General features: G+C 39.8%; 1 protein-coding gene across 2 annotated transcripts in view; it reads left to right on the top strand.

Annotated features, from left to right (window-relative positions):
- ARHGAP19 (Rho GTPase activating protein 19) overlaps window positions 1-14,532 on the top strand; it is a 51,186-nt gene that overhangs the window by 15,576 nt on the left and 21,078 nt on the right. For both annotated transcript variants that reach the window (XM_072626575.1, XM_072626566.1), the window contains exons 2-5: window positions 6,668-6,933; window positions 8,696-8,776; window positions 10,283-10,492; window positions 11,288-11,514. In XM_072626575.1, coding sequence (XP_072482676.1) covers window positions 6,668-6,933; window positions 8,696-8,776; window positions 10,283-10,492; window positions 11,288-11,514 — 784 coding nt within the window. The remainder of the gene's footprint in view (window positions 1-6,667; window positions 6,934-8,695; window positions 8,777-10,282; window positions 10,493-11,287; window positions 11,515-14,532) is intronic.

Here is a 14,532-nt window from a genome sequence, read left to right as displayed (position 1 = left end):
TTTTTTCCCCTTTTTTGGGCATTTTCCCAGCCAGTTACTTGACTTCTGAATCCTTTGTCAAGAGGAGGATCCTAGTGCTCCTCCTCCCCCCAGTACTGTGTTCAAGGCTGAGGTTCTGATCAGCTGCTTAATTCCCCAGGGGTTTTGGGTGGGGGCGGGTCCACCACTGAGGGCTGAGGTTCAGATGATCTGCTCAATTCCCCCAGAGGCTTTAAGCTGAGCTGCCTGGACAATGGACCCAGGTTGCTTCCTGCCTACCCTCCACTGCTGCTGATGTTGCTACTGCTGCTGCCTGGGGCCTTTCCCTCTTGCCCAGCTGGGAAAGCCCTCCCATGCTGACCTTTGGAGCTCTCTTTGTCACTTGTGGGTTGAGGGAATCTAGGACCCTCCCTATGGGAATTCTGCCCCAGAGGTCTGTTCAGGTCCTGTTCCTCTCAGTGCCATGTGGCCAGGGCTGGGCTCTGCTCCACTCAGTGTCCCATGGGATAGACCTTTCCTGTCGTCCTTCCAGGTTGTCTTTGGCTGCAAACCTCTCACTCTTTTGTTCTGTGGCTTCTGCTGCTCTAGAATTTGTTGAGAGTCATTTTTTACAGGTATTTTGTGGGCTGTGAGGGAAGCACTAGTGTATATGTGTCTTTCTACTGTGCCATCTTGGCTTCGCCCCCTAGATACACACATTTTAACAAAATATATAGCATTTTGTGGGTAAAGTATTAGTAGCTGGGGGATCAGGAAAGGTTTGTAGAAGGTGGTGACAGAGCTGAAGCTTGAAGGAAACAAGGCATTCCAAGAGGCAGGTGTGAGAAGGGGGTTTAGGCCTGGGGGCCAATTAGTGCCAAGATAGAGGGAAGATAGTGTTCTGTGTGTGTCAGCCAAAAGGCCAGCTTGGCTGAACCAGAGGGAGGAGGGAAGTGGAATAAGCCAGGAAAGGCGGCATGGGACCAGGCTGTTAAAGGACTTTAAGGAGTTCAGATTTGATCTTAAAAGCCAAAGGGAGGAACTGGAATTTATTGGATAGGGACTTGACACAGTAACACCCACATGGTTGTTTTCATGTTGTTTCCCTGATTAGACTAAAAGCTACTTAACGGCAGTGTCAGTTTTTGCCTTTCTTTGTATCCCCATTGCTTAATACATTGGCACATAATGAGTAATTAATAAATGCTTGTTGACTTGACTTCAAGGTCAACATTATACACTGTGCCACCTAGTTTCCTGGTCAGTCAGATGGCTTAATAGATAAGAGTCCTGGGCCTGAAGGTAGGAAAACTCATCTTCCTGAGTTCAGATCTGGCCTCAGACACTTGCTAGCTGTGTGACCCTGGGCATGTCACTTAACCCTATGTTCTTCAGTTTCCTCATTTGTAAAATGAGCTGGAAAAGGAAATGGCAAAACACTCCAGTATCTTTGCCAAGAAAACCTTAAATGGGATTGCAGAATTGGGCACAACTGAACAACACTTGGTTTCCTAGGATATTGAATGGGGAAGATGGATACAGGTCACTGAGCCTAGAGTAGAAAGGGACATGATAAAAAGTTCTGGGGCATGGTGAATAGTGGTACTTAGCAGCATCAGCAAGAAAACCTGGCTTATGTGGTTTTGAGGGAGTTAGATGGCAGCTTGGGTGCACAGGCAGGACATCAGAAGAACCTTCACTGAGTGTGTTTGGGGAGTAGCCCAAGAATGGAGAATCATTGGGTGTGTTCTGCTCAGAGAGATCATGAATGCAGTTGAGACTTCATTGTTGTGTGAGAGAGCAGGTAGGCTGGGAGTTTTTCTTCTTCTGAGGTTTCCCCTGCAGAACAAGCCCAGCATAGGCATAGGAGGTGTGAACGTGGGGCTTGTGGCCTGGATAACAAAGCAGGTGCTGATGAAATGGTGAGGACCATATTTTGTTTAGCACAAATTATGTGGATCTTGGGTAACAGAACTTGCCTTTACATTTCTCTTTTGGAAGGGATGGTTTTGAAAAAAATGCTTTGTCAATTTTAAAATACCATATAAATTTGGATCATTATCAGATTTGGACAGCTTTTTGAATAAATTTATCAGTAAAGGGGAAAGGAGTGATGGGGGAGGGGGCAGTGATTGGATGGTAATAGAAGGGTTAAGGGAAGTTTTCATTTATTTATTTATTTTTTAAGAATCAGAGAAACCTGATCATATTGGTAAGCCCAGTGGGAAGACTGAATAGGAAATGTTGAAGGTTAAAAGAGACATGATGAAAATGAGAGGATGGCTCCTGGAGCAAGGTTCAGGATGAGGTAGGGAGAAAGTGGTTGGATTTGAAGAAGTTAAGGACTTGTGTTGCCAAGGGTACCTGTAGAGAGCTGAGTAGCAGTGGCTTCTCTCTGTGTTCAAAGAGGGAAGAATAGAGAGGATAATCATACTGAGAAGCTTTAAGGAACTGAAGAAGGAAGCCGATAGTTTGTGTTGCTGGTCTCAGTCTTCTCAGTGTAGAAGCAGGCCAGGTCGTTTTCTGTGGGCAGAGAATAAGGGATATGACTGTTGGTGAGAGGAGAGATGAGAAATTTTATAACAGTTGTTCTGGGGAACTCAATAAATCACTAATGGCAGAGTAGGATTATTAAGCAGCAATGAAATCCCAGCTATTGTGGGTTATGTGCCATAAATTTTTGCTGTGTAAAATCAGTCATTATTTTCTCCAGCTGTTCAGCAGTTCTGGAGCAGTAGTAGAGGAATCAGATTATAAAGACTACTAAAGCATGACCATTTGCAAGTCAGGATCTGTGACTGGTCAAAGAGGCAGGCATTCTACTGAAAAAATTGAGAGGATGACCTGGAGACCAGCAGATGACAACCCAAAGGAGGACTAGGGGATTGTACAAATGGATTTTAGAGACCATGAGAAAAGAAAAGGCCATTGAGTGATGGCAGTAGAAGACTGGTTTGGAAGTAGCACAGTGGAGCAAGGAGTATGGAATGGTAGTTTAGTTAGTGAAACATTAAAACGGCAAACCTTGAAGTCCTACTTATGGATGGTGTCTAGTAAAGCCAAAGAATGACAAGGGTGTAGAGTAGTTTGAGTGGGAGTGAGAAACTGGGATAAGTAGAAAATAAGGAAATGAGTGGAATTTCAATGTTCTGGATCTTGGAGAGTATTATTATGAGAGATGATGATATTTAAGGTGTGACCATGATTTGTAGTTGAAATCCGTATATTTATATGTATTTATTAATTTTATAATGTATACATTTTTGTAGTTGTCTCCCTCTTTAGGATGTAAGCTCATTGTGAGGAGGGATTTTTCCATTCTTTGTATTTATATTCCATAGCACCTACCAGGGTGTCCTGAAACAAATACTTTTTGATTGAGTTGGGGAAATAATTAGAGTTGAAGAAGTTGAGGAACTGTATGGTTAGCTTATTTGGGAGAATTTTCAACTTTGAATGCTGAAGTCCACAAAGATGCAGGAGATGGGATAGAGAGCGAAAATCATGAACCAGGTGCTAAAAGTCACTGAGAAAATTTTTTAAAAAAGACCAAAGATGAGTAAATGCCATCCTTCTTCACTTTATGGATGCTATTCACAGTCAGGATTACAGCTGATAATTGTGTATTTCTCTTTATCCTTTTATACTTTTCCTCTGTGCCTCCTACTCTCTTTACAAAGAAGATGGTGGTACAAGTGGAGAGTTTTTAGAAGTATTAACCTGCTTCAGTTCTACTGTCCTTTTTCTTTTCTTCCTTTCTCAGTCTCTGATCACAGGTTCTTATGCTTTCCTTTTTTTTTTTTTTTAAATTTAATTTAACTGAGCCTGGGTCACCCTATGCCCCCCAGGTACTAATGGACCTGATCCTGGTATTGATCAGCCTGGAAGTTATAGAAACTGAAATGTGAATATAGGAGTCAAGAAAAACCTAAAAAAAGAAATACATTTGAGCTACTGGAAGGAAATCTATAATCAAGTGTTTACATACTCACTGGAGGAGAAGCTGCTGTATATATATATCCTGGGCCAGTTTACTGCAACTTCTCCTGCACCGCCCCTTCCCTAGGGCTCAGCCTCTCTGTGGCAGGGATTAGAGGGGTGTACCACCTCATCCTCTTTATCATCCACCTTCAAAGTTGGAGTTGTTTTGCTTATGACTAATCTCTTTATGAATCTCCTCTTCTTATTCCCTCACTCTCTCTATTCCTTGTTCCTGCTTGTTTCCCTCTAATTTTTTGTGATGGAGTTGTGTGCATTCAACTCCCTTTTGTTTCTTTGTCCAGTTTAAATGTAAGTTTCATGTGATTCCTGCCCTCTACACCTTCCTCTATGTTTTCATACCCGTTTTACCCCAGTTTTATAAGATGGTAGAGTCCATTCCTTTCCTTTCTCTTTCTCCCCTAGCCTATGTAATGCATTTCAGGTTTTCTCCTTTTGTTTTTCCTTCTTAAGATTATTAAGACATAATAAAACCACCCCCCAGGCTGTCCTGTCTTATTTAACTCCTTTTATGACCCTTGAAGAGGGTTCTGAGTTCTGAGAGGTTCTGAGGAGACACTTACTTCTTCTCCTTTTATTAGTATATGGACAGTTCATCATAATTCTCTTCCATTTGCTCAAATGTATTTGCTTTTCTAAGTCTTTTGATTCTTCTGTTTACATTTCCTTTTCTGTACTTAACCCTCACTTTTTCATCAGCGATCTTTGGAAGTCCTCTATTTTATTAAATATCTGCATTTTCCTCTTTAGGATTATATTCACTTTTGCTGAGTGAATGATTCACTTTTTTATTTTGTCTTTTAGAACATTATATTCTAAGTTCTTCCACTTTTTAAAGTTGTAATTGCCAAATATTGTGTAATCCTGGCTGTGGTTCCTTGATAGTTGAACTTTTTGGATGCAGTATTTTTTCTTTAACCTGCAAGGTCTGGAGTTGGTTGTCACTTTCCTGACAGTTTTCATTTGGGGATTTATTTGAGGTAGTGAATGAGTTCTTTCTATTTTCATTTTGCTGTCTATTCATAAAAGTTCTAGGCAGTTTTCATTCATAATTTAAAAAAGTGTTATAGAAATTGATAATGAAGGATTAGCAGAATTTACATGTGACTTGTCCCATTGGTTGCTGAAAATTCATTCTCTGAGCCATCATGTGAATTTAGTTAAAGTTCCATTAAGCTACCACAGCCTATCCTTTAAAGCAGAACTCCATAAAAGCCTTCATAACTTTGCTCTAGGACCTCAGGCAAGGAGCTGCCTCCCTACTCTGTTTATGTCCTACTTCGACTTAGGTTTCTGACTCTGAACTCCTGACCTGCTTCTCTTCGACCTAAGTCCAAGCCTGGATCGTTGGCTTTAGTGACTCCTAGTTCAGTTAGACATTGGTCTTCCTGAAACCAAGCCTTATGATCTGCCTTCTCACTTCTAGTCCATTATACTCCTTGAGGCCCCATCTGAGTGATAGACAAGCTTGTTTTACCCTCTCCTCCCTTCTTCTTCTGTCCGTGATTAAGGCAGTAATAAAAATTGGGTTTGGGTTTTTAAAAATAGGCAAATTTGGCCAAAACGAGGGCTGATTTTCTTACTTTCTCTGTAGTTGCGCTTACAAACCTGATAGGCTCTGTCTCTGTGTGTGCTGTTTCCTTGACTTGGAAAATGAGAATGATTACAGAATTTAAGAGTTGGAAGAGGCTCCAGAAGTCATTGATTATCACACACACCCAGAAGGGAATCTTTTCCTGTCACCTGCCTCTGGTCTGCCGCCTCTGTGACTGGGGCCTCAGACACTTCACTATCTGTGTGAACCTGGGCAAGTCATTTTGCCTGGGTTTGCCTCAGTTTCCCCATCTGTAAAATGGGGGGAAGTAATAGCACTTATTTCTCAGGGTTTTTGTGGGCATCAAATGAGATAATAATTGTAAAGCATTTAGCACAGTGCCTGGCACATAGTAAGTACTACATCAGTGCTTGGTCCCTTTCTCCTGATCTAGAACTGCCTTGACAATGTTCCTCCAGCCTCTCCCCATCCCCTCCCCCCTTTGAGTTTTGTCCCTATCTCTTGACAGCCCATGTCACATCTGGACAGCTCGAATGGCCCTGGGGATTTGCCTCTGCAACTTCTGCTCTTGCTGCTAGGGTTGCCCACTGGGGCTAAACGGAACAGATATAGTCCCACTTTGATGTGACAGCCTTTCAGGTGCTTGAAGATGCCACATGCTTCTTAAGTCTTTTCTTTTGCACAGTGTATCTACTGAGTGTGTTCATCTGATCTGTGATGCTGAGCATCCTGCAGTCTTATCCCTGTCCTGACCACCTTCTTGTAGAGGAGCCCCTCTGATAACTATGCTTCCATCTCCTTATGCATTTTCCCAAGCCTCCCTCCTACGGTCCTCTTCTCTCCTTCCCTCTCTTGTGTTATATGTCAGGGAGTTCCTTCCTATTTGGCTGGAAACAGAATTGTAGACTGAGAGCTGAAAGGGCCTGTAGGGAGCTTCAGACCACATCATGAAAATAATTCGGCAGTTTTACTGGGATTGCTGACTTCGCAAGTGCTGTTAATTAGGGTGATGAGAGTCTGAACAGGTCGTGGACTGTCTTCTTCCTGTTTGTAAACAAAAGGTTTTGATTGTTATTTGAATGGTTTTTATTGCCATCAGTAAGCATGTAAAGTACATTCAGAAATTTAAACAGAAATGCTTTTTTCTCTTTTCAGTGATGCCATCTGTAATTTTGTCATCTGCAATGATGCTTCTCTTCGAGGGCAGCCCATCATCTTTAACCCTGACTTCTTTGTGGAGAAGCTCCGACACGAGAAGCCCGATGTTTTCACTGAGCTAGTGGTTAGCAATATCACCAGACTTATTGACCTGCCTGGGACGGAATTGGCTCAGTTGATGGGGGAGGTGGACCTGAAGTTACCCAGTGGGGCTGGCACAGCGTCAGGGTTCTTCAGATCACTCGTGTCTCTCAAGCGCAAAGGTGGGAAATGGATTTATCAAGGACAGTCAGGATACAATATAGAACTCCTCTAATGTTCACCTCTGTGGTGATTCTTGATCGAATGAGCAGTATGGGTTTGTGCAAGAGTTTTTGGTGTAGTCTTTTCACTATTATGAATAATATAATCACAGTGGGAAGTGTGATGAGGGAGCCAATCTGGGAGCAAGAAGATTCAAGTTCAAGTCCTTCCTCTGACCCATTCTGGCTGTTTCTTCTTGGGGAAGTCACTTAAGCTCTCTGTGCCCCAGGAAACTTTCTAAGACTACATATATGTTGCAGATAGTTGCTGGTCTGCATTAGAAGGAGTTTCCTCACTGAGAGTGCCTACCACAATGAAATCCCAGGTCAGGACCCCCCTAAAATTGTAATCTAGTCATAAAATTATAAATATAGTCCAAGTAAATAGAACTATTAAGCTGAAGTAAATATACCTAAAACCTTAAAAATATAGAAAGATTTTCTTAGAGTGTTACAAGTAAAAGTCAGTTAACTAGCATTTATTAATTAAATGCCTGCTATGTGCCAGGTACGGTGCTGAATGCGAGGGATACAAAGAAAAGCAAAAGACTACTTCTTCCCTCAGGGAGCTCCCAATCCAATGGGGAAGACAACGTGGAGATTATGTATAAGTGAGGTGCATGTAGAGTAAATTGGGAGTAGTCTCAGGGGGCAGATGAAGGAGATTCGGGAAAGGCTTTTTGCCGAAGGTGAACTTTAGCCAACACTTGAAGAAAGCTGGGGAAGCTAAAGGCTGGAGATGAGAAGGGCCACAGCCAGTGTAAGTTCTTGCAGTTGGAGATGGATCACCAAGTGTGAGGAGGGGAGAGTAAAGTATAAGAAGACTGAAGAGTGAGGAAAGGCTCTAAAAATCAAACAGGATTTTATATTTGATCCTGGAACTAATAGGGAACCACTAGAGTTGGTTGAATTGGGATGTGTGTTGTGTGTGTGTGTGTGTGTGTGTGTGTGTGTGTGTGTGTGTGTGTATATGAGAGAGACACAGACAAATAGACAGACATGGTCAGAACTGGGTTTTAGGAGATCACTTTGGCAGCTGAAGGGAAGGACTAGAGTGGGGAGAATCTTGAGGTAGACAGACCCTCTGAGCAGCTGTTGTAGTAGTTGAGGCATAAGAGGATGAGGGGCTGGATCCCTTACCTGTTTGACCATGACTCAAAATACTTCCCCCAAAGAAATGGAAGAATGACTGTTATTGATGCGGTATTAATGAGATCACATCTGATTTTTGTTAAATATAGTAAATTATTTATGTGAGAAGGTATCAACATTTTGAAATCCTAACCATCGGTATAGTGAAGTTAGTCCAAAAACTAACTTAACTAGCTGGATACACTTGTGGATAACACTGCTGTGATGTTATGTTGTACTTAAGTGCCTACATGTATATGTGACATTATGTCAGACATTCTATAGAATAAAGCAGAAAGATTTTTTTACCCTCAAGAAGCTTGTGGTCTAATACTGAACATTGGAGAGAAAGAATAAATTAAAGGATCCTTAATATTGCTTGTGGCATTGCTTAGTATTGTTTAGTACAGTGCATTAACCTTGCAGTGAGCTTGTAAATTAACGTTAATTTATTGACCCTGTGAAACCATTTTATAGCTCAGTAAGATACATAACCATGTTCTGTTTACTTAGGATGTTGCAAGACTTTAAGTAAGATGATTCTGTACGATATGTGCAAACTTGTTCACTGCCTTACTTTATGGTTTTCTAGAAAAAGGAGTTGTATTTGGGTCACCATTGACAGAAGAAGGCATTGCTCAAATATATCAACTGATTGAATATCTACACAAAAGTAAGTCTGTCCCCAATTTTTCTATCCTTTTCATTATTAGAATGTATAGTTTTTAGCATGTGAGCTACTCCATGGCAAGAAACTTCCTATATATAATTTGGGTTCCAAGTTTTGTGACATGTTTGTGTATTTAATACAGCTCATGTATAGTTTGACTTTGTTTTATACGTTGTTGTATGTGAAAAAGTCTCCTTCACATGTCAAATTACATTTTCCTATTACCTTGAGAAAGATTATTTTTGAAAAAATACTGACTCTGATGCATCATAAAAATCACACTTAATGGAATGTTATGCCTTATGTGTAGTTTGTATAATTGAAGTCTCCCACAAAATCCCTTTAAAACAAATTAGTCAGATTGATTCTCAGAAGCCCAGAAAAAACTCTGGACTAGGAATCATAGATGTCTATATTTCAGTTGTGGCTTTGCTACTGATTGCCAGGTGACCATGAGAGAAATCACCGACCTCTGTGGGCCTTGGTGTCCTCATCTCCAAAATGAGGACAGCATTAGGCCAGATGATTTCTCAGGCTCTTCCCACTTCCAACATGTTGTGATTAAAGTAGATCACATAGTTAACTTTTCTTTGTTTGGGCAGAGTAGTTATGATATTTTAGTAAGTTTTTATTAAATTCAGTCAATAAAGATTATTTGAGCATCTGCCTTTTGCCTTGGCACTGTGTATCCTCAGTGGAAAGAAACAAGTGGAAATACTTTTTGAAATAGGAATCCTAGTGTAGTATTTATTACGTAGGTTTTCCTGAAATGGAAATTTATTGTTTTATATTGAATCCTCTCCTATGTTTTGCTGTGTACATAGCAATGTTTTTTTTCCTTTTCTTTTGTATTTAAGTTTAAAACATAAAAATTTACAAAAACAAAAACAAAATTCCATACTTTTAGTACCTCTAAAAAAAATAAAATAAAGATTATTGGGGCTTTTGGTGGAGCCAGGCTCCCTGCTTAGCCCTGGCTGTCCTGGAGACCTGCCTCCCAGGGTTGTTGAGAGGATCAGAGGAGATAACACATGTAAAATGCTTTGCAAACTTGTAAAGCAGTAGATAAACTCTAGCCCTTAGTACTGTTATTACCTTAGGGCTCCTGTCTAATCAGGTTGGTCAGGTCTGGATGTATTATTAGGATCATTCTGGGCTGCTTCAGGTCAACGGAAACTCTTTCTTCTTCAAGGTCAAACTAGAGCTTTCCTTTCTCCAGAATTACTTAAAATCCACCTGGTAATAGCCTTAGATTGAACCATCTTTAAAGTGAGAGCAGGGGACTTATCTAGGAGAGTCTCAGGGGCTTAAGGTGATTATGACTGGGAACTGTAAAGAATCATGTGCATGTAGCTTCTTTTATTATTATTGTGGCAACAATATCATTACCACTATAAGGGCTGGGGAAAAGCCCCCAAACTATGGAAATAGTACATATTGGAATCCCAGTCTTCATCTCTTTCTTTTGATCTTTTTTGCTCTTCTATTGGTTTCCTCAAAACTGAGAAGATTTGCGAGTAGAGGGTTTGTTTCGAGTTCCGGGAAACAGTGTCCGACAACAGATTCTAAGGGATGCTCTTAACAATGGTGCTGATGTTGACTTGGAGTCTGGGGAGTTTCACTCAAACGATGTGGCCTCTCTGCTGAAGATGTTTCTGGGAGAGTTACCAGAGCCCCTTCTGACTCATAGGCATTTCCATGCACACCTGAAAATTGCAGGTGAGTCAAAGGGCTTAGAAGGAGATGCAAAAAACACTTTTTAAACTCAGTAAATGCTTCTGGAGCTTGTGTTACTTTAAGCCAAATAGCATTGCCACTGGTCTTACTGGTATTAGACACCTCCATTCACTTTCATGGGATGATCAGGTGTTGGCATTCATTCTCACTGTGTAGTAAAGAGTACAATAGTTTTTGACCTTGTGTTATCATTCTTATATATGATCTGATCAACCTTCCTGGCTGGGGTAAATGGGACCTGAAACCAATCAGTAGAAGATAGTGAAAAGCTGGAAAATTATAAGAGAAAAATGGAAGCTTTTTTTTTTTTTTGGCCTTTGTTGGTCTCACTTATCCTCTGGGAAATATATTTATACTGTATAGCTTTGTACAGTGATGTCAGATCAGAGGGACAGATGGATGGATGGATATGGCATTTTCCTGTTATCTGGAAATACTTTTTTGTTTACATTTTTATTCCAGTACAGTAAAGGACAGGGAGGATATTAGGAAAATAGATCATGTTGGTTTATAAAGTCTTTCCAAAACAAAGCAAGAATCTTTGCTTTACAATGTCTGTCTCCCTTTCATGAAACAAGTAGCTTGACATTGAAAGAATGTGGAGACACCGAAGTTAGTAAAGGGGCCTACAGATCTTCTTCATGCCTTATGGACAAGATGTAACGGTGACCTTGCTCATTTGTTAGATTTCACTAACTTATTGTGAATCTGCTCTGTGGAGTGGCTGAAATAGGCTCTTCTGGCTGATTTTTTCCTCTCCTCTGACCTCCTCTCAAGATCTCATGCAATTTGATGATAAAGGAAATAAGACCAGCATCCCAGATAAAGAACGCCAGATTGAAGCGCTGCAGTTGCTCTTCCTGATTCTCCCACCACCCAATCGTAATCTGCTAAAGCTGCTTCTGGACCTTCTCTACCAGACGGCAAAGAAGCAAGACAAGAACAAGATGTCTGCTCACAACCTTGCCCTGATGTTTGCTCCTCACATCTTGTGGCCAAAAAATGTAAGTGTCAAAGTAGCCTGATATGAGGGAAGGCTGCTGGCCTGTTTTAGCTTGAGCGTTAGGAATTATTTCATTGTCTTCTCTTCAAGGTCACAGAGTCAATTTTTGTCAGTTCCCCTACTATGATGTGATACTGCCATATTTCCATCCATCCATATGGAGCAGTGGTATGTAGTAGAAAGGGCTCTGGTTGTTAGCCCTTGGTGCTCTCACTAGTTAGATGACTAATGTTGGTCAGGGCACTTAATATCCCTTCCCTGTGACTTCATGTTCCCTCATACGTAAAACAGGGATAAAAGCACTTGGCTTGCCTATTTTGAAGAGTTGCATAAGGATTGATGGAGACACCAATGGAATTTTTAAGAAACTATAAGAAATGGGAATCTTAAGGCAAAGCAGAGAATTTACATGGTCAGTTTTAGGTTTCTAAAATAGTAGCTTTATTTTGTTGTTCTTTAGTTATTTCAGTTCTGTCCAATTCTTTGTGACCCTGTTTGTTTGTTTGTTTGTTTGTTTTGGCTAGGGGTGGTGGTGGGGTCTTCAGCTAGATGGTTCGGTGGATAGAATTCTGGGCATGAAGTAAGGAAGACTAATTTTCCTGAGTTCAAATTTGACCTCAGATACTCACTAGCTGTGTAACCCTAGGCAAGTCACTTAATCCTGTTTGCCTCAGTTTCCTTATCTGTAAAATGAGCTGGAGAAGGAAATGGTAAACCACTCTAGTGTCTTTGCCAAGAAAACGCAAAATGAGGTCACAGAGAGTTGGACATGACTGCAAACAACTGAACAACAAACTTTTATTTTTTACTAAAACTTTTTGTTTTTAATTTTTTTATTCCAAACTTAACATTAACAAAACTTTAGCAATCAAAATAAAGATTACACATAAGTTCAAAATAAAAAGTCAATTTTAACAAAGCAATAGTAAATATATGCTTTTTTGTTTCTTTATCTCTTTCTAATTTTTTTCTGTGTATTTTCCCCTGGATTTTGTTATTGTTGCTGTCACCATATTGTCATCATCATCATCATCATCATCATCATCATTGCCATTATCCATTTGGTTATTGTAAATAGTGTGCTTCTGTTTTCTTCATCCTGCATTATACTGCATCCTGTGTTTCTTCCCTTTTTTGGTTTCATGTTTGTTATTTTTTAAGGTGCAATAATATTCCATTCCATTCATATTAGTTTGTTTAGTCATCCCCCAATCTTTAGACATATGGATTGTTTCTATATTTTTGCAATTTTTTAAAAAAAGCTGCTCCAAGTAATTTTGTGCAGAGAAGTATTTTTTCCCTGTTTCAGTAAGACCATCATGACATCCTAGTAGTGAGTGGGATCATTAAGTCAAAGGGTGTGAACAATTTTATAGCTTTTATTATTCACTGTCATATTTTTTCCATAAAGACTGTATTATTTCACACCTCTGCTGGCAGTGTAATGGTTTATTTCTTCATAGTTCCTACTAGCATTGAATTTTATATTTTTTAACTTTATCACAAGTTGTACTTCATAACTTTTCATTTATATTCCTCTGATTATTAGAGAGTGAAAAATTTTCAGGTGGCTGATGTAGAATATTTTGCATAACAAATGGTTTTTGAAAGCTAATATGATGTTCTGGGGGTAAGAGATAGGTGTGTTGGAGAAGAGGAGTCTGGTCTCCAGTTGTGCCTTATTGAAAGACTTTAGGAGATACTTCCCCAGGATTATGGGAAGGAAAGAATAGATGGGTCTTGGCCAAGAAGAGCCTAGGACCTTGTTAGAAGGAAAGAGCCCGGTGAGGAAACTGAGTTGTATAATCTTGGGCATAAAGGAAGAAGAAAAAGATGAGTTTGTTCTGTTTGTAGGAAACTAAAATGTTACTTTGTTACTAGGTAACAGTTTTATCTTTAATGGAATCTCAGCTTTTTTGAAGGTAATAATACCTAACATATATGTAGTGCTTAGTATGTCCCAGGTACGGTGCTTGGCACTTTACAGTTATTATCTTATTTGACCCTCACGACAGCTCTGGGAGGTATTATTAGTACTATAATTGCTGTTGTTATTCTCATTTTACAGATGAGGAACTGAGACAAACAGAGAGGTTAAGTGACTTGCTCAGGCTTGCATAGTTAGTAAGTGTGTGAGGTTGGATTTGAACTCAGGTCTTCCTAGCTCTCCAGACTCAGTGCTCTGCGCATTGTGCTAAGCTGATATAGATTTCCTCCTTCTTGCCTATTTGAATCTTAAATTACATCCTTTGCTTGTTTTCTTGCTCCTTGAATGGTGTAGAATTAATTTCACATGGATTTCTTAGTAATTCCAGGATTGAGATTCCTCCTATTTTTAAATTTTTATTTATTTATTTTTTCCTCTATTTATTTATTTATTTTTCATTTTTAGCACAGTTCATATCATGTAAAACACTTCCAACTTTTGGTCAGGTGATATTTCTTTTAAAGTATTTACAATATAGACCACAAACTAATTTTTTTTTAAAACATTAACCAGCTGAGACACATATAATAACTATGTATGCTAATTTCACAAGCCCTTGACCTAATTGTTTCCAAACTATTACTAAGAATTAAAGGACTCTAACGTATTGTTGTTGGTCTAAAATCCTAAGCCTAATAGCTTAATTTTAGACTTAACCTTGGATGTTCCTCTACCAGCAATCTATAATTTAAAAGATCTGGTATTAAGCTTACAAACCTTTTGACTATGGGAAATTGCCACTAAGAGTAGGAACATTGCAGGGAAACAATATCTTCCCAACTTCATGTCAATTCCAGGCAGGAGTAGATTGTCAACTTGCATTCAATCAGGCTTAAAGTCTGCCAGGTGTCAGTGGGGAAATTGAGTCAGGAGAATCCTACCTAAGAGATCCCATGAGATCACCTTTTGCAGTTCATACCAGCATCTCACAGGCTTACTGAAATTATGGGTTGGAGGCTCAGACCGTCATTCTTGCTATCCATACCTGAAGTTAGACTCAGAAGAACAGTTAGTTAATAGTCCCATAGAATC

The sequence above is a fragment of the Notamacropus eugenii genome, chromosome 1 (genome assembly GCF_028372415.1).
Source record: "Notamacropus eugenii isolate mMacEug1 chromosome 1, mMacEug1.pri_v2, whole genome shotgun sequence".
Taxonomy (NCBI): domain Eukaryota; kingdom Metazoa; phylum Chordata; class Mammalia; order Diprotodontia; family Macropodidae; genus Notamacropus; species Notamacropus eugenii.
The sequence above is the reverse complement of the archived record's forward strand: the minus strand, read 5'-3'. Positions and strand labels throughout refer to the sequence as shown.